At 38.6% G+C, this 26,648-nt stretch overlaps 1 protein-coding gene across 3 annotated transcripts; it reads right to left on the bottom strand.

The window, feature by feature from the left end:
• Positions 1 to 26,301, bottom strand: Fam76a (family with sequence similarity 76 member A). 3 transcript variants are annotated; one of them, XM_046468463.2, is made up of 10 exons: positions 26,098 to 26,299; positions 24,826 to 24,890; positions 21,407 to 21,461; positions 20,060 to 20,212; positions 13,643 to 13,800; positions 11,344 to 11,430; positions 10,675 to 10,806; positions 6,368 to 6,503; positions 2,924 to 3,025; positions 1 to 2,334 (listed from the first exon to the last, which is right to left on the bottom strand). In XM_046468463.2, exons 1-10 carry the CDS (start codon positions 26,176 to 26,178, stop codon positions 2,248 to 2,250), a joined length of 1,056 nt encoding a protein of 351 aa, XP_046324419.1. In that variant the 5' UTR covers positions 26,179 to 26,299; the 3' UTR covers positions 1 to 2,247. The 3 variants fall into 3 exon arrangements, with proteins under 3 accessions (XP_046324419.1, XP_046324421.1, XP_046324420.1); XM_046468465.2 differs by lacking the exon at positions 20,060 to 20,212 and having other exon boundaries at positions 26,098 to 26,301; XM_046468464.2 differs by lacking the exon at positions 10,675 to 10,806 and having other exon boundaries at positions 26,098 to 26,297.
• Between the last annotated feature and the right edge of the window lie 347 nt (positions 26,302 to 26,648).

A 26,648-nucleotide genomic window follows, 5' to 3' on the forward strand; every position in this document is an offset into this window, starting at 1 on the left:
TTGAGTCAATATGAATTTTTATTAACACACATTTGTCAAAGTCTGTACAAACCAAAACATTCCTGTGTTTTAAAATGTCCATTATTACAAACATACAAAGAAACAAAAGGTGTTACCAAAAGTTAGCTACTCAATTTCATGGCAAAACAGTGTCATGATTTTTAAAAATTAAAATTTCAAGACTAAGGATTCTTCTTTCCCTTTTAAGAACTTATGGAAAGTTAGAAAATGTGTGGGTTTGCTTTATATTAAATGCCAAGACCTTAAAAAAAGATTTAGTATAAAACTAAATGTTTTTATATTATCATACTTCAGATAACAGAGTTTCTCAGTCTTTAAAATTTAAAAAAAAAATGACTGTCATTTTTCTCAATCTTTTCCCCATAGCCAATGCAAATACATCTAAAAAATATTATCTGACAGTTTACCTAAAAGCTTCTCATTCAAAAAGTTACAAAACTATTTAGCACTGCTGTTCCCCTTGCTTAGAAGGGAAAATTACATCCCCTACCAGGGCGATATCTAAGCCACATGGTCCACTGTATCTCTTAGCAGAAGGAAGCCACCCTTTCCACATTTCTGTCCAATTATGTGCATGGCTCCACTTGTGAGAATGCTATCACAAATTATAGAACATCTGCTTTTAACAAGCTAAATTTACTGCTACAATTTTGGTAGACTGAGACTACAAATGTCATCTGCCCTCACCATTACCTTTAACTCTAGTACCCCCCTGCATTAATAATTCCAGGGTTGTTGATTTTGTTACTTCACAGCATATACTACACACATCCCCAACTTCTTTAAAAAGACCACATAGAGTACCTGAGAGTACAGCTAGAAATACATGTCTATCCCTTTCCTAGAAAAGTGAATCCATGTGCCTATTGGGATAAGAAGGGAAGACAGGCCACACATATCTCTGGCTGACGCCAAACTGCTTCTGAGAAGCACATGTATTCAATACCTTTCCATTAAAAGCAGGGAGTATACAGGCTGGGGTGGGTGAAGAGAAATAGGAAGAAAGTACAATGATATTATTTCTCCCATTTGGACTAATAGTCCATACTTGAGCAGTTTGTACTGATCCCAGAATGTCCTATAGTTGAACCATTTTGAATCTGCTCCGTTTAATAAAAAAAAATAATAATAATAAATGTTTTCTGACAATAATAGCCCAGTATAACAACTTATATAGGTAAAGGGTATTTTTTTTTTTAAAAGAAGTGGCAGTATGAGAATTTAAAATCAATTACCTAAAAGAATAAAGGAAGTGGGGGAGGGAAATGTCCAGTACAACCTGGACAACCTTTCTTTCTGCCCTTACTTAAAAAGACAGACTGTTCAAAATCTTTGCAACCTCCCTTAAGTATCTCCTTAAATGATCTTCCAAGAAATCCTCTAAAAGGCACTTAACTCCATACATGTACATTGAAATTATTTTACCTTGGTAATCGGTTTTTAAGACTCTAAAGTTAACAAGAAAGAAAATATCTGATGCATTTTCTAAAAGCTAGAGAATAGGACTTTTTTTTCCCCCAAGAGGCATCGCTTTTACAAGAACAACTAGCTAGGCTACCATTATTCTTTTATCAAGAAAAAGTTTCTTTTTTTTAAAAAATAAATAAAACTCTGGCTATACATAGTACAAAGTTCATACATAATATACCTGGAAAAAAACCCAAGAGTATACCCTGAAGCAAAAGATTTATTGGAGAGAGAAAGCCTCTCTCATTGTACCAAGTCTTAAGGTGGCAGTTTTTAAAGTTAGAGGGTGGCAGTGATATACAATTAATGCCAAACTATTTGCTCATGGGTATGGCAGGATGCAAGGATGGACATAAAAAATCATTCTGCACATAACACTGAGCAGTGACCACCACAAAAGAACAAAGAGTAGAACCAAAATACATAGAGAAATAGGAAAGGGAAGAAAGGGATAGAAGGAAGAAAAGGGAAGAGAGAGAAGAAAAGAGGAAGAGATGGTAGAAGAGGAAGAAAAGCATAGAAGGAGTAGTGTGAGAGAAAGAGGAGATTGAACCTGAAATCCCAAACACTCAAGCATGCAGTCATAACACAGCACAAACTAGATGTTTCCATTCAGCTCACTGCAATCACACAAAGAAGGATAACTGTAATAAAATAGAGATTCTTAAGAAAGTTTGCAATTCCCAGAGAACAGCCAGGTCTCCAACCATAACCCAGGATGACCCCATCTTCTGTTGCTGAAGAGCCTCCTGAAGTCTGTCATGGAGAGGTAATAGCTCCTGACTTTTCGGACTTCTTGCTCTTGGACAAGGCAGCTGCCTGCTTCAGGAGTTCTCGATTTTTGGCCTATAAATTAAATAAACAAATAAATCAGTGTGAGAGGATGTTTGCCCAGGAAAGAATATGTTTTCCATGCAGAGTAATTATTAATAGACAATAATAATTAATAATGGGATAAGTTTTCCAAGCAGATGTGAAGGCAGATAATGTAGAGGGTCAGGAAGAGATGAACCATTCTAGAGGTAAAAACAAATAATAGAAAACTCTAGGGCTTGAGATTTGGTTTAAGGAAAAAAGTATTTGCTAATCTCTTGGCATCCACTATTACAAAAGGATGTTCCATGTAATACAAACTATGCAGTGCCTTAATGAGCAAGTTAAACAGAATCCATAATTCAGACACCTGGAATCACATCTGGCACATTCCAAAATCAAGGAACCATTTACAAATTTTCTGAGAGGAAAAGATCAGAACATATCCAAGAGTAAAACAAAAGGTATCCAAAAGGGAGACTAATTAGTAATATGTAATTACATTAGTAATATGTAATATTACATTAGTAATATGTCAATACTTAAGAAAAAAAAATCTAAGAGAAAATGAATTAAAATACACTCAGCCAAGTATTCTAGTTACCACATAATAAGCAGTCACCTGCAATTGTTCTGTGACTTCTTTGTGCGTTTTCTCCATTTGGTTCATTTTTGCCCTCATCTGAGATTCCTGGTACTGAAAATCAGCCTTCAACTCGGTAATCTGAAGGAAAAAAGGCAGAGTGACCATAAGAAATTTCTATGTAATGAGAACTGTTTTGGTATCAGACAGCTAAGCGGTCCAACAAATTAACAAATCCAGGGCTGACCTGCAGATCCATACCTATGTCAAAGCCAGGGAGTATCCTACTTTTTTCTAAAGCTTCCCTGAAAATTATAAAAAATCCCGAACTAACATTTCTTTTCTTTCTTTTTTAAGAGACAGATTTCTCACTGTTCCTCAGGATGTCCCTTAAGTGAGATGAAATGATCTTCCTGCCTCAGTCTCCTGAATGCTGCGACTATAGGTATGTGTCACCGTGCCCTGCTTTGAATTAGTATTTCTGTTAATTAACCACTAGCAGGTTTTTAAGATTTCATGTTTTGCCCCGCTCTGCTGGGGAATGAACCCAGGGCTTCATGCATGCTAGACAGTGCTATATCACTGAGCTACATCCCCAGCCCTTTTTATTTTGAAATGTTATTCAAGGAGCACAAAGAAGGGACATGTAAGTCAGAAAGATTATTTTGAGTTTGAGAGGCACAGGAGCAACAGAGGCACATAAATTAAGAATGATATCTAAGCAAAGGCAATGGTGTGGACACAGGCAGAGAGATGTGAGATAATTGAGAGATTATTTGAATGAATGATAACTTGGATAGTGGCAGGAGAGGAGGCTAAAGAAAGGCAGGCAGGCCAGGCATGGTGGTGCTTGCCCATAATCCCAGGGACTTGGAGGCTAAGGCAGGAAGACTGCAAGTTAAGGCCAGCCTCAGCAACTCAGAAAGACCCTCTGCCAAATAAAAAATAAAAAGGGCTGGGGATGTGACTCAGTGGTTAAATGCCCCTGGGCTTAATCCCCGACCAATAAAAAGGCTGGCATGATGCAGAACAGCTTGTCCCAAGCCAGGGAATGTGTCCTTAATCCTGAAATCTATATGAAACAGTCTATTTGTTTTTGCTCCTTTCAAAACTCCAGTTCTGCAAAGCAGTAAAAACAAGTGTTTGTCTGTTTTGCAAATGTTCTGTTATGTGCCATTCTGATCTGGTCCATGAAGAGAATATACTTGGGTCTACTTTCATCTGTCAGTCACATTGTAAAGTTGAAAGAATATGGGTGTCCCCCCATGAATCCACCTGGCAGGATGGTGCCTTCTCTACTGGCAGGATATAGCCCAACACAGTAGAAAGTACAAGAGAGTCAGAATGGGTAATAAATTCATAACCTTGTTCTGCCATTTACTAGCTGTGTGATGACACACTATTTACCCTCTTTAGGTCTATCTCCCCATCTATAAAATGAGATAGAAATCAGATGAAAATAATGCATGCAGTGGTGCATGCCTATAGTTTCAGTACTTGGGAGGCAGGAGAATTGCTTAAGCCCAGGAATTCAAGGCCAGTCTGGGCAACAGACTTCATCTCAAAAAAAAAAAAAAAAAAAGGAAAAGCAAAAGATAATTTAACATTGTAAATGTCTGTGAGTCACTTAGAATGAATCACAGCATTCTGAATGTGGTATAAGACAACATATAGCCATGGAGGGAGGAACAGACATAAGGGAGGTAACTGGAGCCCTAAAAGAAAAACAGCAGAGATATTCTTCACCTATAAAATTATGATAACAGGGGCTGAGGTTGTGGCTCAGTGGTAGAGCACTTGCTTTGCACACGTGAGGCACTGGGTTCAATCCTCAGCACTATATAAAAATAAATGAACAAAATAAAGTATTGTGTCCATCTACAACATATATATATATATATATATATATATATATGAAATTATGATAATAATTTTTGCCTCAAAAACTTGTTATATGGGTGGTTAATACATAAAGGCATTTAGAGTAGAACTAGGCACAAAGTCAGCAATAAAAGTTTTTGTTATGAAGGCAAAAATGAGATACTCTTAGCCAGGTGCAAAGGCACATGCCTATAATTCCAGCAACACAGGAGGCCGAGGCAGGAGAAATGCAAGTTCAAGGCCAGCCTGGGCAACTTATGGAGACCATGTCTCAAAATAATATAAAAAGGGTATGGGTATGTAGTTCAGTGGTAGAGCTCTTGCCTATTATGCATGAGGCCCTGGTTTGATTCCTTAGTACTCCTGCCCCAACCCCACAAAATGAGATACTAAGAACCCAGAAAGAAAATAATAATAAACAACAAATTAGAACAAGAATGTCAAAAGCTCCCCTCCATCTAAGAGAGAGGGAGATGGTGCATGCATGTAATCCCAGTGACTCAGGAGGCTGAGGCAAAAGAATTGCAAGTTCAAGATCAGCCTCAGCAACTTAGCAAGACCCTGTCTCAAAATAAAAAAAATATAAGGGCTCAAAATGTAGCTCAGTGTAAAGTACCCCTGGGTTGAATCTCCAGTATCAAGGGGGGCAGGGAGAAGAAGCAGATGACTCTTAGACCAAAATAAAACTGGTCTCATTCTAAAGATATTAATGTAAATATACTAGAAATATAAGAATATAGAAAATATTCTAATGTGCAGATAGAATGTTAACACTTAAAATATTAATAAGGTATTTATGTATTTATAGTGGGTCACTTAGTAAAGGAGCTGTAGCAATGACACAAAGCAAGTGATGCAAGAGTCATGGAGAGGGGCTCACCTGAACACTGTCCAGGGAGTGGGGAGCCTTGGCCTCATACTCTGAGTATTACTGGACCATGGATACAGCCATCCCCATAACAGAAATGGAGACAACAGATTCTTTTAGCCTGACAGCATTAAACATTCCAATTACATAAACACTATTTCTTATTCCAACTCCATGGTTATTCAGCATCTTCTGACTACAATCATCCAAGGTAATTCATGCTGAGAATAGTAGAATGCTATTGTATGTCCCACTGTGAATTAAGAAGTAGACACTGTGGTTTTATACATTATCTCTGTTACCTTGGTTAACAAATGTCCTGCCTAAAAAGTAGAACTCCCTTTTTTCTTTAAAATATATTTTTAAAATATTTTGTTTTAGTTGTAGTTGGGCACAATACCTTTATTTTTATGTGGTTCTGAGAATCGAACCCAGGGCCTCACACATGCTACTCTACCACTGAGCCACAACCCCAGCCATGGAACTCCCTTCTTAATGCTAAGAAAACTCAGCTTTTTGAACCCACTGGGCTAAGGTAATTGATCTAGGTAATGTCATCCCATGAGTAGTACTGGCAAATGGTTAGCCTCTCCCTAGGACATCCCACCTTGCCATGGGATCTCTCTAAAAGCATCAATAGTAATTACTCAATAAATTTCAAATAGAGTTATCATCATGTTCCATATACCTTACCCTTGCATCATTCTGGTCTGAAAAGTGTTAACTAACCATACCTTTTTTTCTTTCTCTAAGATCATTTGATCCTTTTGATGCAACATCTTCTTCAGAGTAGCTACCTCTTCTTTCAGCTGAGCAATGATGACAAAGTGGTCAGTGCCAGGTGAATCCAGAGCCAGGTCTGGGGAAAAGCTGAATAGAAAAATGGAGGGGGAAAAATCATAACTTGGATGGATATATACTTTTCTCTATCTCAGGATGCATCCTAGGCCACTTGACTATGAACTCCTCAAGGGCAGGAGTAACTATTTGAATTACTAGTATTGAGAACATTGCTTCATATACACAGACTCAACAGCATTTGCTGAACTGGAACTACACAGGTTAGGTGATCCTCAGAATGACACCAACCCAAACCATAACACAGTGGCATCCTGTAGCATTTTCTCTCAAATTCAGGATTAAAGTAAATGCTATATTCTAAGAGCCTCAGATACTACTTCAGGTTCACTAAAGGTCCCCAAGATGAACCTCGGAAAGAGCTATAACATCTGTGATTACAAAACGTCCCTAGAATTCTGGATAGATGATAGATTATAAGTGCATATATTATGAAGAGATGTGGCTTCTGAGAAGATGCTGCATTTCATACCAGTTCTTTTTGTGAAAAACTAATAGGAAGGGGTTGGACATGGTACTACATGGCTATAATCACAAAACTGGGGAGACTGAGGCAGGAGAATTACAAATTTAATACAAGCCTCAGGAACTTAGAGAGTTCTTGTCTCAAAATAAAAAATACAAAGGGTTGGGGATGTGGCTCCATGGTAAAGCATCCCTTGGTTCAAACCACAGTACCAAATAAATAAATAATAACTTAAAAAATAAAGTAAAACAAATCAACTTGCTATGACAATAGAGTAAGAATTTGTAGCTCTCTTTGTGGTTGGTTCTTCCTGTTTTTTGTTTTGTTTTCAGTGCTGGGGTTCGAACACAGGGAAGGCCTCATGCATGCTAAGCAAGTGCTCTCCCACTGAGCTACATCTTCATCTCTTTTTTAAAATTTTATTTTGAGACAGGATCTCATTAAGTTGTCCAGGCTAGCCTTGAACTCTGAGATCCTCCGCTTCAGTCTACTGAATAGCCAGGATTACAGGCATGCAATACTGTACCTAGCTCCTTCTTATATCTTAAATCACATCCCATCTTCTCTACATGGGAAGAAACTCCAAACAGCTAGCTTGACCACAGCACATACTTCCTCATAGTTACCAAGCCAAACATTTCTATGGTTAGAATTGGAAGACACATTTCATTGATGAGAACATTGTCCCCCACTCTAGTCTACATGAAGCATGTAAGAAGAATGTCGGAGGAAGAATGAACAGATTACTTTCACAAACTGATCCTTGTACAGAATTATTGGATAACAAAAAGTAAATGCAAAAGACATATGACAATCTCTCCCAGTTTCAAATGTGAAGTACCCTTATATCTGCAGCTTTACATGTATTTCAGTACTACCAAGGACCTGTCTTTTCTCAACCTAACAGACTATATAAACACACAAATACAGAAATGAATGAGACAGAGTAATGAGCTAGTAGTATAAGTAACTCATCATTGTCCTCAAGGGTCCTAATGCTCTCCTCTGTTTCTTGAGAGAAGATTCCTCTCCTACCAATAAATTGTGACAAAATCAGTTCTGTCTATCCTGTGTTAGGGGCTTATCTCTCTGACTCTCTAACTCTTCGTCCAATAAGAACCGCCGGAAATGAAAAAAGAGGATTAGGTTAGCAAGACAGAAAAGCCAGTCTTTTTTCAAATACCTTCAATGACAGGGAGCTCATTACTTATCCATGAAACTTGTCTCTCCCAAAAGCTGTTAATATAATAATCTTCCTTAAGTTGAACCCAAACCTGCCTCCCTATAACCCTGCACATTGGTCCTCAAATGCCACACAGAAGTCCTATCTTTCAGGAGGGAGAATAAAATGAAATTACAAGGAAAAGAAGGATCTTAAGAAACAATAAGCCACAAGGCCTGCCTCAATGCCACTCACTACCCAAAACTGCTTTTTAAAAATTTCCTATGGAATAATAAATAAATATGGTCAAAAAGTAGCTGGTACATTTTCTCAAGGAAGGAATGAATGATAACCATTATCTCAGATTTTCCTTAAGTTAAAAAGTTTTGTTACAACTTTAACAAATTAAAAATAGTGAGGCTGTAATTTTTGAAAAACAGAAAAGACCAAGTCTTATGATTATGAAACTATTATAGAAAGTTAAGATAATGTGTTCTGTCTGTACAATATAGGAAGCTAATGGATAAAGAATAAGAGAAGAAAAAAATATGCCTTGGTACTAAATAAATAGGAGAGGAGAATGTGGCAGTATAGAAAGATCATTGAAAAGTTAAGGAGCAAACTTGCAGAAGGCATAAAGAATAAATATTAAAGAGTAAGAGCATAAATTTAAAAGTATATGAATATTTTAAAGGTGGGGACAGGAAAGTGGTTTGTGATTAATTAAAAAGTGAGAGGAAGGTAAATAATAGACATTTTGACTGATAATACTTGGTACATAGGTATGCATTTAAAATTTTTTAGTCTGTGTGATTTAAAAAAGTCTTAAAAAAACAAAGCACTATTGGAATGCTTCAGGTTTGTTTGTTTGTTTGTGTACTAAGGATTGAACCCAGAGGCATTCTACCACTGAGTTATATCCCTACCTCTTCTTATCTTTTGAAACAGGGTTAAAGTTGGCCTCAAACTTGAGATTCTCCTGCCTCATTCTACTGAGTTACAGGAGTGCAAACTGTACCCAGCTCATAATGTTTTTTTTTTTTTTTTAACTTTTTTAGTTGTTGAAGGACCTTTATTTTATTTATTTATTTGCAGTGCTGAGAATCAAACCCAGTGCCTCACACTTGCAAGGCAAGTGCTCCACCACTGAGCCACAATCCCAGCCTCTAAGAATTTATTTTAAAAATAAATTAAAAGCAGCATTTCTCCTTTATTTTTAAAAGCAGCATTTCTCATTTATTTTTAAAAATAAATTAAAAGCAGGAGAAAACCCACAAATAGTAAACAGGATAGCAAAATGTAATTTATCCTGTGTTATGAATGTTTTTTTAAAAATACAAATAAGGGGGCTAGGGCTATAGCTCAGTGGCAGAGTGCTTGCCTAGCACTGGATTCAGTCCTTAGCACCACATAAAAAATTATAAGTAAAATAAAAAGGCATTCTGACCATCTACATCTACAAAAAAATTTTTTTTAAATAAAAATAAGGGGAATAAAATGTTAAGACTGGTAATATAGGATATTCAAATAGAACTTATGTATGTAAAAAATTTTTCCAGATTTCCAATTTTGAGATTAAATTATACTTTAAACAATCAGTATGTTCATCTAAGGAGAAAATGATCTTTTAGTATCTTCTATGGATAAAAGACCTCAAGAATCAGCATCCTACATGAGGAATACAGTCACTGCTGGTGACTGAACTCTGAGATGCAATAAAATAGTCTGAACAGAGAGATGGAGTTTTTAGTTTTGTGTATCCATGGCAATGGACAGCAAAAACAGTGCAATATCTCAAGAACAGAATAAACTACTAAATGATAAACTTAAAGACTACTTGATTAAACTAGAGGACATGAAAGAGCTTTATCAAGGTCATTCAATCCAACCTGGGTTATAAATGAGCACAAACAGAAATGAAAACTCTAAAGGTATAGGTCTTTAAAAAGAAAAAAAAAAAAAAAACCTAGAAAAAGAAAAAAAATAAATAAATACAGGTATAGGTCTTGGCTTGAATGCCCTGCTTCTATATATAGAGGTGAGAGGATCATTTGGGCCTGGGCAATGTAGTGAGACCCTGTGTCCTAAAAAACAAAGAAAACTTCATTCCTTTAAGTAGTTTTTGAAGGGTCATGCACAATGACAGAGATGATAGACTATCTGCCTCACATGCTTTCAGAATGGCCAGGCTGACTGCTCAGAGAATAGAAAAATTGGTCACAAAGATGGTCTTCATGGTTCCTTCCCTCATGTAATCTGAACATTTAATTACATGTTTCCAGAAGGTTTAATTCAAGAAGTTTAACATCAATTAAACTAGTTGTAAAAAGACACTATCTTGGTAGGGTCTGAAATAAATTTAATGAAAAAGACAGTGGGAAAGAGTAAATTTTCACAGATGTTTTATACTCTGATGAATAAATTCAGCCCTGGTAAGTCTATTTGAGGGTCTGTTCCTGTATCCACCACTGAATGGGAGGGAGAACTGTGAATGGGAGACATTTTCAGACTGGAGATGATTCCAAGGACTTAGGGACTGTGTCAGGTGATCTCACTTCAAGATGCCCAGGCCTGGAGGAACAGGAAAATGGTTGGCCCCAAGACTCTGTTGGGAAGTGGCCCACTGCACCAACACGGACGGGGCACTCTGGATATTAGGACAAAGCAGCTCGTAAGAGGAAGCATCGCTGAGAAGGAGAGAGGAAAGTGAGGAATAAAATTATGCATTTAGACAGGCTGGAAATAAAACAAAAATATTTAAATGCATCTCATTCTCTTCTGATCCAGTATCTGCACTGGGCTGGCTTTCTGAATGCTATGAAAGTATGGAATACCCCTCACACAACACTGCGTTAACCCCACCTGTCTCTGCTCTACCTCTGAAAACCAACTCCTACCCTGCCTAGAGGAGGCTACAGGCACAGACCACAATGAAAAACATTCAGTGTTTATCAGTGTAGGACAGTTAGTTAGTGAACTGCAGAATTCAACTGCTATTAAATCCAGTTACAAGTTACACATTCTTATGCTTAAATAAGATTTGACTGTTATCAGTACTGCTGTTTATAAGTACTGTTAAATATATCAGCTATCAAGTAGCTAATCCCTCAATGGTTCATTGACAGCTGTAGACTAGCTCCAAGGTACAACCTAAAACATATTCTAGTTTTAGGAACTGTGTATGCATTTCAATTGTGTGTGCACACATACTCCAACTGGCTCACCTGTCTCCATTTGTTGTGATTGAATCAAACTTGGATTTTTTCTTTGGGATTTCATTTTGAATTGAAGATGTAGAAAGTGTTTTCTGGCTTTTAATGGCAAAAATAGAGAAATACATGTTAGAAATCAAAGATTAACAAGATACCACAATGAAAGTCTGTCTATTGAACCAATATAAGATAGTAGCTTTTCTGTGCAAGACCTTATTTTCTTTTTCTTTCTTTCCTTTTTTTTTTCTTTCTTTCTGGGATTGAACCAAAGGCCTCATATATGCTGGGCAAGTACTCTATCATTAAGCTACAACCCTGATCCTTCTTTTATTTTGAAACAGTCTCCTAGTTGGCCCAATGGTGCACACCTGTAGTCTCAGCACCTCAGGAAGTTGAGGCAGGAAGATCACAAGTTTAAGCCAAGTCTCAGCAACCAAATGAGCCAAGTGAGACCCTAAGCAACTGAACAAGACTCTCAAAAAAAAAAAAAAAAAGAGGGCTGGGGATATGGTTCAGTAAGCACTCCTGGGTTTAATCCCTAGTACCAAAAACAAAAACAAAAGAAGAGAAAAGAAACAAGGTCTCCCTAAGATTCCCAGGCTGTCCTTGAACTTGCAATTCTGCTTCATCCTCTAGAGTAACTGGGATTGCAGGCAAGTGCCAACATGGCTCAGATAAGGTTCTTATCTTAACTCTTACAAAAAAGCTTCTTAAGTAGCCCCCAGACCTTTTTACTTCTGATGCTTCTCCACCAATCAAGGTTGTTTTTAATGCAGATTTAGTCTCTCCCATGCACAGATCCCTTCAGTGGCTTCCTACTAACCCAACTTCACACTCCTTTATCAGGTCTGCATGATCCTTTTTCCTTCATTCCCCAACTCTCAATCACAAGCTCCAGCAGAGTAAAAGGACTTCAAATTCTTTGCAAATGCTATTCCTTTAGCCTAGGATGCCACTGCCCAGTCTTATCTGATGATCCAGCTCATCCCGAGATCCAGTTACCTAACAGCTCTTCTCTAAGCGTGCCATGCCTTGTTTCCTGAGATGGTTAATTATTACTGCCTCCCATACTTGTATCTTGATATGTTCCCACTGTGGTGCCCTTCACATTAGGCTTCAATGATTTGATTACAAGTCTGTCTTCTCTACCAGACTGCATACTCTTGGAGAGCAGCATGACTCTTTTGTTCACCTCTATATGCCCAGTAGAACCCCTGGTCCATTAGAGTACTTAATGTCTGCTGAATAAACAAAGTCATGATGGTAATAATAAAAAATAACTAAAATATATTGAATACTTCCTATGTGCCAGTTATAAAACTAATCACTGTGCATGCACTATATAATTTATCTTTACAACAACCCCATGAGGTAATACTATTATTTCTTTTATTTTACAGATGAGAAAACTTGCCCAAGATACCCATAGAAAACTTGGCAGAGCCAGGATTCAATCCAGAGCCACAGATCTTAACACAACTACAGATACTCTGACAGGAAGGTTAAGGCATCAATGGAAGAACATTTTTTTGACTGGATTTCACTCTAACAAATCTAGAATATCTATCACTCTCCTGGCCAAATACACATTTTAAAAGCTGTGTCCCTCAGGAAGTGAAATGTCTTTTAAAGAAAAAAAAAAAACATTGAAAGGATGACAAGAACACTACACATGGAGTAAGTTCCACAAAACTTTAAGACACAATACAAAGTCAGAAAATTCTGACACCTTAAAGTGCACCAAATGCAGTGGGACACACCTGTAATCTTAGCTACTCAGGAGGCTGAAGCAAGAGGACTGCAGGTTTTAAGGCCAACCTGGATAACTCAGCGAGATCCTGTCTTAAACAATAAATATATAAAAAGGGCTGGAGATGTAACTCAGTGGTAGAGAAGCTCTGGGTTCAATCCCTAGTGTTTTTTGTTTTTAAGAGAGAGAGAGAAAATGTTTAATATTTATTTTTTAGTTTTCGGCGGACATTGTTTGTATGTGGTGTTGAAGATCGAACCCGGGCCACACGCATGCCAGGCGAGCGTGCTACCGCTTGAGCCACATCCCCAGCCAGTGTTTTTTTTGTTTTTAAAAAAAAAAAAGAAAAAAAGAAATCAATCAATCTCCATGGCTCTTGGAAGATACAGGAATTATAAAATTGACATTATAAATTATAAAATATGACAAATGGGATTCTTCCTACAGGCTTGTCACCAAAGAGAAAATGGGAAAACTTATACAATATCTTCCCTGACTGCCCAACATCTCACCTACCTAGCACTTTTAGTCCTATCTCTTGCAAGGGTTACCTGGGGTTACCTGTTATAATGGCTACCACCACTCAGGCGGCTGTAATGTTCCTTCTCCTGGTGGCCTGCACGAGAAGAGCTGCTCAGGTGCTTCCTTTGCTCTTTGGTCTTCTGGAGAACACGTTTGTATGAAAGTGTGCACAGCCAGCATAGCAATTTCCCATCTACCTGAAAGACAAGGAGACAAAGATAAAGAACAGGAAATGTAGTGCAGTGACTGAGAATATGGGCACTAGGAATTAGAACCCCTGGGTTAAGTTCCAGCTCTCCCACTTGTCAGCTGTGTAACTTTGGGCAAGTCACAGAGGGCTGCTACAAGGATTTAGTAACATAATGTACATAAAACACTTAGCATGGTGCCAACATAAAAGTTGTTTAGTAAAAACAGCCTCTATTTTATTCGTGCTTATTTTGTTTTTCTTCATCTTAGCAAACACAGACCAGAGCAAAGGTCCCACAAGAACTTCAAAAGACAGATGTTTCCATGGTGCTCATTATGGAAAACTCAGCAGGGAGAAGGTAGAAGATGAAACAAAGTTTATACTTCACTTTTTAAATGGACAAATAAAAATTTTATGTATTTTAATGTATAACATGTAGTTTTTTTTTTTTTTTGTGATATTGGGGATCGAAGCAAGGCCTTGTGCATGCAAGGCAAGCACTCTACCAATTGAGCTATATCCCTAGCCCCAACATATAGTCTTGAAATGTACAGAAATTGTGAAATGGCTACATCAAACTAATTAACAGGACTTACCTTACCTTTTTTTTTTTTTGGTGTGTGTGTGGGGCATACCAGGGATTGAACTGAGCCACACCCCAGCCCAATTTTGTATTTTATTTAGAGACAGAGTCTCGTTGAATTACTTAGCGCCTCACTTTTACTGAGGCTGGCTTTGAACTCTAGATCCTCCTGTCTCAACTTCCCAACCTGCTGGGATTATAGATATGCACCACTGCTCCCAGCTACCTTACATTTTGTGTGTGCGTGTGTGTGAGAACACTTACATCTAGCAGGACATGGTAGCGCATGCCTATAATCCTAATGAGTTGGAAGACTGAGGCAAGAGGATTGAAAGTTCAAGTCCAGCCTCAGATACTTAGCATGGCCCTTAGCAACTTAATGAGGCCCTGTCTCAGAAAATAAAAAGGGCTAGGGTTGTATCTCAGTGGTAAAGCACCCCTGGTTTCAATCTCCAGTACCAAAGACAAACACAAACAAAAACTAAAAAATCTCTCTTAGCAATCTTCAAGAATACAACTCATTATTAACTATACTCACCATATTGTACAATACATCTCTTAAACTTATTCTCCCTAAATGAAATTTTATAACCTTAGACTATCATGTACCCAAACTCTCCCATACTTCAGTTTTAATACATTATATAATGGCTCACAAAATGGCATCTGGATACCTTCTCTGAGATGGAAATAATTTCCCCAGAGAAAGACGAATGGATGTGTAGCTTCCAGACACTAGTCCCTGGTGGCAGCCTTCCATTGCATAGTCTAAACTAGATAATGTTGATTCCTTTAAACAGAAGCAGCTGTGCACCAGAGAGCCAGACACAAACTAGGAAAGCAGAATGACTTCCACAACCCTCTGAAGCTGGGGTGCCTTTGTGGAGCATTTGGAATGCAAAACCCTTTGTGGAGAGCTGGGTGTAATTACTCAGGTTGCTGATATTTTATAGAATTTTATAGCCTGCATTTACAATTGCTAAAATTAGATCATATGCACCATCTCAAACAAGGGTTTGTTACATCACTGTTCTCTAACTCATCAGCAAGTTCATCAGTCTGAAACTATCCTCTTCCTTCTAACTCCACTACTTCCATTTTACACCATTCTCATCTGTCACTATTTCAAGAGCCATCCAAAGGACCACCCTACTTCTTATTCCTGGGGCCTTGTGAACTATTTCTTCATAGCAGCCGATGAGGGCTTCATTAATGTAAATGTGACTGCATACTCTTTCCTTAAAATCCAAGATTTTCTCGTCTATTATAAAATCCAAACTTTACCATGGCTAATATGATTTAAATGCAGCCTCTACCTAGTCTATAATAACTTCATTTTCTTTTCTTCCCCTTATTCACTCTGCCTTCTGTTCTCCCCATGTGCCAAGTTCATTTTTGCTTTAAGGTCTTTGCACAGTTGGTGTCTCTTCCAGGAACCTTTGCCCTCCAGAGCATCAAGAGTGCCTACTGTCTTCTCATCATTTTAGTTTCAACTCAAATGTCATCTCCTGATTGCCCAATTTAGGTGGAAACCTCACTGACTTTCTACCAGGTACTCTAAAATTTGTGTTTATTTATGTCCTTCTTTATCTTCATCCATCTCTCTCTGATACACAAGAATATAAAGTCTGTGGCGCAGAAGTGGAGTGCTAGCATGCATGAAGCACTGGGTTTGATCCTCAGCACCACATAAAAATAAAATAAAGGTATTGTGTCCGTCTATATCTAAAATAAATAAATAAACTTTAAAAAAAAGAATATAAAGTCTGTGAGAATAAGGTCTTATTTATTTAGTTCATTAGTATATTTCCAATACCTAGAATTGAGTCTGGTAGATGATAGGTATTTAATTATTTGTTTATAAATATACAAATGCACTTTGAAAAAAACTTCAATCTAGTTTATGCCATAGTTATGGGACATGATCTGAAAGCCTGATTTTAAAACACAATAGAAGACTCTGGCCAGGAAAGAATTTAACAAAGGATTATTTTTTAAATTTTTATTTTAGTTGTAGATGGACACAATATCTTTATTTATTTTTATGTAGTACTGAGGATCGAACCTAGTGCCTCACACATGCAAGGCAAACACTCTACCACTGAGCCACGACCCTACCCCCTCAACAAAGGATTAAAAAAAAAAATGCAATTCCACTGAAAGAAAATAAGTATTGAACAAGAAACTGCACAGAGAACCAAAGATAAATCTTTCCTTTAAAAATAAACTTAGGGGCTGGGGATGTGGCTCAAGCGGTAGCGTGCTCGCCTGGCAAGCATGCTGCCCGGGTTCAATCCTCAGCACCACATACAAACAAAGATATTGTGTCCGCCAAATACTAAAAAATAAATATTAAAATTCTCTCTCTCTCTCACTCTCTTTTTTAAAAAAAATTAAAAAAATAAAAATAAACTTAAAGCCAGGCATGGTGATGCATGCCTATAATCCCAGCAGCTCAAGAGGTTGAGACAGGAGGATTGAGAGTTCAAAGCCAGCCTCAGCAACAGCAAGGCGCTAAGCAACTCAGTGAGATCCTGTCTCTAAATAAAATACAAAATAGGGCTGGGGATGTGGCTCGGTGGCCAAGTGATCCTGAGTTCAAGCCCTGGCATCCCCAAAATAAATAAGTAAATAAACTAAACTTTAAACATAAAAGATAATCTTGAGAATTAAAATATCAAAAACAAATTATTGTCAGGTGTGGTGGTGCATGCCTGTAATCCCAGCTACTTGGGAGGTTGAGGTAGAAGGATTACAAGTTTGAAGACAGGGCTGGGGATGTGGCTCAAGCGGTAGCGCGCTCGCCTGCCATGAGTGCGGCCTGGGTTCGATCCTCAGCACCACATACAAATAAAGATGTTGTGTCTGCCGAAAATTAAAAAATAAATATTTAAAAAAAAAAAAACTTAAAAAAAAAAACAAGTTTGAAGACAGCCTAGGAAACTTAGCCAGACTTTGTCTCAAAATAAAAAAATGAAAAGGGCTGTGGATGTAGTTCAGTGAGCACTGACTTAGCATATGCTAGGTCCTGGGGTCAATTCCCAGCACCTAAATATACATATATAAAACACTGATTGAGCACTTAATTCTGTATCAGATTCCATTAAGGGACTCAGACATAATAATGCATCCTTTCCAACACCACTGAGGTCTGATCATCTGCATTTACAGATAAGAAAACTGGAGCACGAATAGATTAAACTGTCCAATTTCATATAACAAATTGTGAGACCCTGTCTCTAAATAAATACAAAATGCATTCTGAATCTGAATGATCCATTCTGTGGTTGTATGTGTATGTGTTGCTGAGGATCAAACCCAGAGCCTTGTGCATGCTAGGCAAGTACTCTATCAATAGATCACATCCCCAGCCACAAAGCACCCTCTCTTAATCCCTGAGTTTAGCCTTCTCTATTTTTTCTTTTTTTTTTTTTTGAAATAGGTTCTCACTATGTTTCCCAGGCTGTTCTTAAGCTTGTGATTTTCCAGTCTTAGTTTCCATCTTAGGCCATGCCATGATGCCCAGTAGATGTCTCAAAAGTTTATGAGTATGTCTAAAAATATCCCAAACGCTTAGGATTGTAACAAGTAAAAACTTAAGGAACTCTAGTATAAACAGATTTTTAAAATTAGCTATACTAATTAATATTAATACAGGTACCATTTATTGAGTTATATTACGTGTCAGCTCAAAATTGTTTTATATAACTATCTCATTAAATATCTCCATGCCCCTAGTGAAGTATCTACTTTTATTCCTGTTGAAAAAAATAAAGAAATTGATGCATAATTAGAATAAATTTCCCAGGTTCATTTAGCTAGCTCCAGGAGTAAGAAGGGACTCAGATGTGGGGGACTGCAAAACTTGCAGTATTGCCTAGACCTGGGCAGCATACAGTTATAAGCTACCTCTTGATTACTAATTCAGCTTCTCCAGTATCTTGACTCAGAGAAAGGTACCCTAGTTGGCAGGAGTACTCTGGTCACTGAAAGTTATATCCTTTCATAATAAATGAACATGTTTGGTTAGCAATAGTCAGCTCTTGAAAGCTTAAGCATCTCTGAAAATTACCTTTGACCACTGAAAAAGAATTTCTATACTATATTCTTCTAGTCAACAAATATTATTTTATTACATACCATATGCCAGGCCTTTGGAAATATATAGTTGGAACAATAAGATGGGAAAAAAAGCTAATTTTTAGCAGGAATGGACAAATACTTATTTATAAGCAAGATCATTTTTCACAATGTTACATGCTATGAAGACAATAACAGAAAGTAATTGGATATAAGGAGTAATTGTGGGAGTGTAGTAAAAGAAGGTCTCTGTGAGGAGGTAGCATCTGGGTTGAAACACTGTGGAGAGGGCACATCGGGCAAAAGAACAGCCAGCTTAAAGGTGGCAGTGTTGAGGAAATGAGACTAACATGTCTGAAGGACTGAAAGGCAGCCAGTAGGAATGGAAGAAGGGAAGAGACTGGAAGCATGACGGAAGATGAGACTGACTGCTGGGTACAGGACTTGCAAGTAAGGAAGGAGTTTGAGTTTTAGTTCAAGCATAACCAGAAACCATGGGAGATTTTTAAACAGGACACTAAATAACTATGTTCTTGTGATTTTTTTTGATGGGGGAGAAGGGGTTATCAGGGTTTGAACTCAGGGGCACTCAATCACTAAGCCACATTCCCAGCCCTATTTTGTATTTTTTATTGAGACAGGTTTTCACTGAGTTGCTTAGCATCATGACATTGCTGAGGCTGGCTTTGAACTCTTTGATCCTCCTGCCTCAGCCTCCTGAGCTGCTGGAATTACACACATGTGCCACCGTATCCGGCTTCTTGTGATTTTTTTTTAATATCTTATTTTTTTTTAGTTGTAGTTGGACACAACACCTCCATTTTATTTATTTATTTTTATGTGGTGCTCAGAATTGAACCCAGGGCCTCACATATGCTAGACAAGCACTCCACTGCTGAGCCACAAACTCAGCCCTGCTTCTTGTGATTTTTAACTTCAACATATAAAAACATTTAAAGAGCTGGGCTCGGTGATCCATGCCTGTAATCCCAGCAGCTCAGGAGGCCGAGGCAGGAGGATTGCGAGTTCAAAGCCAGCCTCAGCAAACAGCAAGGCGCTAAGCAACTCAGTGAGACCCTGTCTCTAAATAAAATACAAAACAGGGACGGGGATGTGGCTCAGTGGTCAAGTACCCTTGAGTCTAATCCCCAATACCAAAAAAAAAAAAAATTAAATTAAAGAACCAGATATCAGATATTAATACTAGTAATAGCACTATTTTAAGTCACAACCTCTTCCTACAGAATTTACTATAGACTTCTGCCAATTACTACCTAGAATACAATATTTCCAATTACAGGGATATTGATCCCTGTAATTTGGATTCTTGTAAAATGTTGGAATATAATGGCTTACATCTGATAAATTAAACAGTCTAATTATCTTCTTCAAGGCCAAGAAGAGAACCAAGAAAGGAATTCTCTGTTATATGTCTTTTTTAAAGTTTTTTTATTATTTATTTATTCTAATATGTTATACATGATGGCAGAATGCATTTCATTTCACATTACACATATAGAGCACTGTTATATGTCTTTTTAATATAATTGGCCCACTTTAATTTCTCTTAAAGAAAAAAAAATCAAGAAAAATACATATTTACCTTCTTTCTATCATCTTTCCTGTCAAACGCACACTGCTGCTTGCACTGCTCACAAGAATATGGTGGTCCATACTTCTTCTCTGAATTTGTGCAACGCTGGCATTTATTGCCAATAAATGCTGCAATTATGTTGCAATACTGACAAGGTTTGGGCTTAAAGAGGGGGAAAAATGCATCAAATAAACATGTGATAAAATACCAGTACATTTTTGTAAAGCAATAATTCCTTCAGAGTAAGTAAAAATATATTCCCAACTTTATAAATTTGCTTTTAAGTTGATCAAATGAAGCTCATTTGCGGGGGAGGTACTGGGAATTGAACTCAGGGGCACTCGACCACTGAGCCACATCCTCAGCCCTATTTTGTATTTAATTAGAGACAGAGTCTCACTGAGTTGCTTAGCGCCTCGATTTTGCTGAGGCTGACTTTGAACTCATGCTGCTCTTTTTTTTTTTTTAAAGATGTTGATGGACCTTTATTTAATTCACTTATGTATATGTCGTGCTGAGAATTAAAACCCAGAGCCTCACACATTCTAGGTAAGCGCTCTACCACTGAGCCACAACCCCAGTCCCCAAAGCTCATTTTTAATACAAACATTTTTCTTCACAAGACTATTTCTTAAATAAATGAACAAATGACAAAAACTCATTAGTACGTATGATGAGATTTCTATGAGAAATGCAACAGAACCAGCTCTTTGGAGAAACCAGCAAGTGCTTCCAAATTTCTGAAAAGGCCACTTTACCATCATCAGTGTATAAACATATCAGGAGAATGCCTGCACAGATAATGTTCTTTTTTTTTGTAGGGGTGGGGAGGTTACTGCAGATTGAACCCAGGGGCACTTTACTACTTAGCAACACCCCTAGCCCTTTTTAATTTTTTATTTTGAGACAGAAGTCTCACTAAGTTTCTCAAGCTGGCTTGGAATTTGCCAACCTCCGGCTTTAAGACTCCTGATTCTCTGGAATAACAGGCATGAGCCACTATACCTAGCTTAGAAATAGTATTCTGAACACTAACATTAAGAAGAAAAAAAAAGATAATTATTCAAAATAGTCAACTATTAACAAAGAAGTCAAGACACAGGATTCATCTTTCACCTCATCTTTTCATACTGATCACCAATGCCACTCAAGGAAAATTATAATCAATCCTGACAGAGTAACTATAAACACAGAAGTCCATTATAGTAAGTATTAAATAGATTCAAAAATGACATACTAGATATATTAATATAACTAGTTTTAATAAAAAAGTTATAATGACATTCATAGTCTACAGAAGAAAAATTTCCAAAAGAACCAGGTACTCACTGTTAGGAACAGAGAAATCTTACTTACCGTTCCATACAACTGCACATTCTGAGCACATTTCTTGCAAATTGTATTGGTTTTGCTATTAAAGAAAAAAGAAGACAAGTTTTTCTTAGATCATCTGTAAATGAATTCCTCCTTAAGTCTAAGGAATTTATTTGCTCATTGCTCAAGGGCAAGGTAAAATATGGTCTGGATACTTAATTAACTGACTTTCAAGTATCTATCTGGCCAATAGCTCTTTGAATTATTATGTGGTTATTAATTTTGTCATCTCAAATAAAATAAGTCTTCACTTAATATGAAGAGTGAGTTATTTCTGATTATGACATCTTTAAGTACCATATAAATAAAACTATCAGATATGGAAAAGACCTTCAAAATATGTTAGATCTGGGTGCAATGGCACATGCCTGTAATCCTAGCAATTCAGGAGGCTGAGGCAGGAGGATAGCAAGTTTGAAGCAAGCCTCAGCACTTAGCAAGACCCTCAACAACTCAGCAAGACTTTGTCTCAAAATAAAAAAAAACTTGGGGATGTAGCTCAGTGGTTATTAAGCACCCCTGGGTTTAATCCCCAATATAAAAAAAATTATGTTAGAATAAAATGGACTAGCAGAAAATAAATTAATTCTCTTTAATTCAGATGAATAACTGACAAATTTAAGATAAGGAATAAAGTATTTGGATTTAGAAAATAAACTCAGAGTGCTGGGAATATAGCTTAGTGATTGGGTGTTTGCTATTCAATGGTGACCTTAGACAGACTAAGGTCCTCTGTAAGTAAAAGCATATGAAAATCCCAGAGGTGGGGAAATAGACTTTAAAACCAAATATTTCATCAAAATTTCTGATTTCTCATCAGGCACACTAGCACACACCTATAATATCAGTGACTTGGGAGGCTGAGGCAGGAAGATTGAAAATTCAAGGCCAGGGGCTGGGGTTGTGGCTCAGTGGTAGAGCACTCACCTAGCACATGCGAGGCCCTGGGTTCAATCCTCAGCACCAAATAAAAATAAATAAATAAAGATATTGTGTCCAGCTAAAAAATAAATATTAAAAAAAAAGAAAAAGAAAATCCAAGGCCAGCCTCAGCAACTTAGCAAAGTCCTAAGCAACTTAGCAAGATTCTGTTTCAAAATTGAGTTCAATCCCCAGTACTAAAAAAAAAAATAATCTGATTTCTCTGAGATAAGCATTGACAAAAATGAAAATAAATAAATAAATAAATAAGATACTCAAACAAAATACTTTCCAGGGCAGGGCAATTTTCTGCTACTTAAAGAAGGCAGTTCAAGCTGAGTGTTGTGGTACACACATGTCATCCCAGTTAATTAAGAGGCTGAAAACTTAGAAAACTTAGACCCTGTCTCAAAATAAAAATTAAAAAGGTTGGGGATGTAACTCAGTGGCAAAGTACTTTCCTCGCATGCACAAGGCTCCATCCCCAGTACCACCCAAAAAGAAAAACAGTAAAGAATTGAAGTGCAGGTGCTGGGGATGTAGTTCAGTGGTAGAGTATTTGCTTAGCATTAGTGAAGCAGCACAATGCATGGGTGTGGTGGCACATACCTACAATCCCTGCAGCTCTAGAGGCTGAGGCAGGAAGATTACAAATTCAAAGTCAGCCTCAGCAACTTAGAGAGACACTAAGCAACTCAGTGAGACCATGTCTCCAGATAAAATGTAAAAAAGGGCTGGGGATGTGGTTCAGTGGTTAAGGATCCTTGGGTTTAATCCCTAGTACCCCCCCCCCAAAAAAAAAAACCACACACACACACACACACACACACAAAGAAAAATGACCTTAGGCTAGGGTTGTGGCTCAGTGGTAGAGAGCTTGCCTAGCATGTGTGAGTCACTGGCTCTCTATTCTCAGTACCACATATAAGTAAGTAAATAAATAAAGGTCTATCAATAACTAATAAAAAATATTTTTAAAAAAAAAGAAAAATGTCTTTTCATGATCTTGGATTAATTAAGGATCAAAGCTCATATCTCACCATTACACAAAAATTAATTCACGATGAATTATTGGCCTAAATGAGAAAGGTAAAACACAGCTCTAAGTATGATCCGTATGATCCATTAATAAGAAGTTCAATAGGAAAAGTTAATTGATCATAGAAATGGAAATCAACAGAATAGTGGTTGCCCACGGAAAACAAGGAGTGTTGAGGATTGACTAGGAGGAGGCATGACAGGACTGAAAGGAATGGGGGTAACATTCTGTAGGTTTAGGGGTTACTATTTGTAAAATTCTTTGAATGAAGTACTTAAGATTTGAGCATTTTGCCAGGTGTGGTGATACAAGCCAGTAATCATAGCAACTCAGGAGGAAAAGATAGGAGGATCACAAGTTCAAGTTCAAGGCCAGCCTCAACAATTTAGCGAGGTCCTCAGTAATTTAGCAAGAGAGCAAAATCTGTCTCAAAAAAATTAAAAGGGCTGGGGGGTTTAGGGTTAGGGCTCAATCCTAGTACCAAAAGGAGAGCGCAGGCAGAGATTGATTCAGGAAAGTGTAAAATGAGTTTCAAATGTGGCTAGGGCTAACAAACCTTTTATCAGGATTGTCATATTTCTAAAAGTATCTTCTTTGACCTTATAAATTTTTCATCCTCTGTATATATACATACTGGAACTTGAGGCTCATGTTTTACTGCTATGGGGTTGGTTTCTTTAGGGCTGCAAGATTATAACCCCTATATAAAATGATCAAGGACCTGAAAACTAAGTAACTTTAAAAATGTAAGCAATCAGGGATGTAGCTCAGTGGTAGAGTGCTTGCCTAGCATGTATGTGGTTCTGGGTTTGATCCTCAACACCACAGAAAATAAATAAGTAAATAAAAATTAAAAATTAAAGGAATGGCCAGGCAGGGCAGTACATACCTATAATCCCAGCTATTTGGGAGGCGGAAGCAGGAGGACTGTATATTGAGGACAGCCTATGCAACTTAGTGAGACTTCCATCTCAGAATAAAAATTAAATTGGGGGGCTGGGGTTGTGGCTCAGCCATATAGTGCTTGCCTAGCACACGTGTGAGGCCCTGGGTTCTATCTTTAAGCACCACATAAAATAAATAAATAAAGATATTGTGTTCAACTACAACTAAAAAATAAATATATATTTTAAAAAATTAAATTGAATTAGAGGGGTGGGGATGTAGCTTAGTGGTACAGCACTGCCTAGCATGTTCAAGGGTTCAATTCCTAGTACAGAAAAAAATAAAAAAAGCAATCAATGGATAAAATTTAGGATATAATGTATGTATTATACACCCTTCAATGTATCAGGAAACTGTTGAATCTGTAAATAATGTAATTCACTACTGATCTGTATATTACAATGAAATTAATTACATATCTGCACATGAAATACAAACACAGTTTTTTAAGAGGGAAGAGCCTAATAACATCTTTCATGGTCAACCAGAACTCTACCTCTCCTGCTGGTACTCAGTCCTGCAGTAGGTGCACTTCACAACTGGGTGTGCAATCCGACATTCCTGAAATGAAATGAGGATATAATTTTAAAAGGCACTCACAAATGGAAACAGCCTTCAGTAGGAAGAAGACCTGGGCACTATTCCTAGCACAGCCACTATGCTTGAGTGAGTCACTTAACTTTCTGGGCCTTATTTTCCTCCTCTGTAATATTTGCATCACTGTTGTGCTGTTGATGTGGGAGTAAGAATTTGTATGGTACTGGTCATAAATTGCAAAACAAACATATATGAATAAGACCCAGAGTGAGAATCTGAAATCCTAGATTCTAGTTCTGATTCTTGTGCTACTGTGTGATTTTGAGCAGGTTTACTTGTGAAATGAAGGTGCTAGATTAAAATCATTTTTATTTATGTATTTAAAACTTCCTTAAATCATATGTAATTTTTAGGCTAAAAAGGGCACTCAAGCGCTTGCCTTCTCTCAGATTTGGTAAACAAGGCCATCTGAGGCAATCTTGACATACAACTGTGACTTACTCCAATCAGAGACACAAACTCTGGATTATCTAAGGATATCTCAACATCACTCTTCAGTGGGCTTGGTAACTTTTATTGTTGCTCTGCAGCACTTCTATTCATTGACATAGGCACAGTGAATGAAGCAAATTTAGAGACACCGTGACTTTAGGGGTAAAAACTGGTTAAAGCGAGGACCGAAGGCCATCAACTAGATGTTTAAAAGTCATCCTGATTCGTGCGCCTCATTGGGGACTTTTTTCTTTTTTAAACAGAGCCTTGCCACCTTCGACTCAGACCGGATGAAGAGTGCCCGTGAGGTGTCCGAGTTCTAGACACTCCTCCCTGGCAGCACCCAACTCTCAAGTTTAACCCAGGCGGAGCAGGGGGTCCCTGAGTAGGCAACCAGGGCGGACCGCGTGGGCGGGGAAGGCAGCCCAAAGGAATCCCCGGAGTGGTTGGTCAGGGGCAAGTAGGGGATCCGCCGTCCCCCTCCCCCGACCTCGCGGGTTCGGAAAACAATCCCCCGCGGTTGCTAAGCACCGGGACACGCCAGCCGCGGGGGGCCTGGACTGGGCCTGGGACTCCCCCACGTGCCCCGCCGGCCCCCTGAGGGGAGGGAGCGTCTCCTCAGCTAGGCGGGCCTGCCACACCCAGCCTCAGGGACCTCGCCGGGCGTCCCGCACAACCGAGAGTTCCGGGCCGCGCCTGCTGCGTCCCCAGTTCCCGGCCGCCGCCCCAGCCCGCGCACCTTGCACAGCTGCTGCCCCTGAGACAGCGCCTCGAAGGGGAAGCGCTGGTGGCACTTGGTGCAGGCGTAGAGCGCCGCCATGTCCGGCCCGGGCCGTGCTCACCGCCCCGCGGGCCCGGCCCGCTGCTTTATCTGACAGTCTGGGGCACAACCTGGCGGTGGCGGCAGGCTGCTAGCTGCGGCAGTAGGGCGGGTTGGCGCGGGCCGGCGCGGGCGGGCCTGGGCGAACCGGGGCGGGCACCACGGCGCTGAACGCCCGTTCACTGGTTCACTTCGACGTCGATCAAGCAGGAGGGGGCGAAATGAGAAGCTTTACACCACTCTGATTCGATCTGAACTGGAGTACGCCACTGTGACGCGCGAGGCCGCGATTATGTAAAGCGCAGTCACGCGGGGGCGCTGCCTAGGGAGAGACAGTCTCGCGACCAGGACCTCGGAAGCGCTCAGGCTCCTCCCCCTTCACTCAGCGTTCCCGCCCTCGCTCCGCCTCTTCTGGGCCGCGGGCGCAACCGCCCTTCTCGCGATACTTTCGTGAAGTTGTGATGTTTTAG

Source organism: Marmota monax, unplaced genomic scaffold, assembly GCF_021218885.2.
Source record: "Marmota monax isolate L192 unplaced genomic scaffold, Marmota_monax_Labrador192_F-V1.1 WCK01_AAM20220418_F8-fsc00008, whole genome shotgun sequence".
NCBI classification, from domain to species: Eukaryota; Metazoa; Chordata; class Mammalia; order Rodentia; family Sciuridae; genus Marmota; species Marmota monax.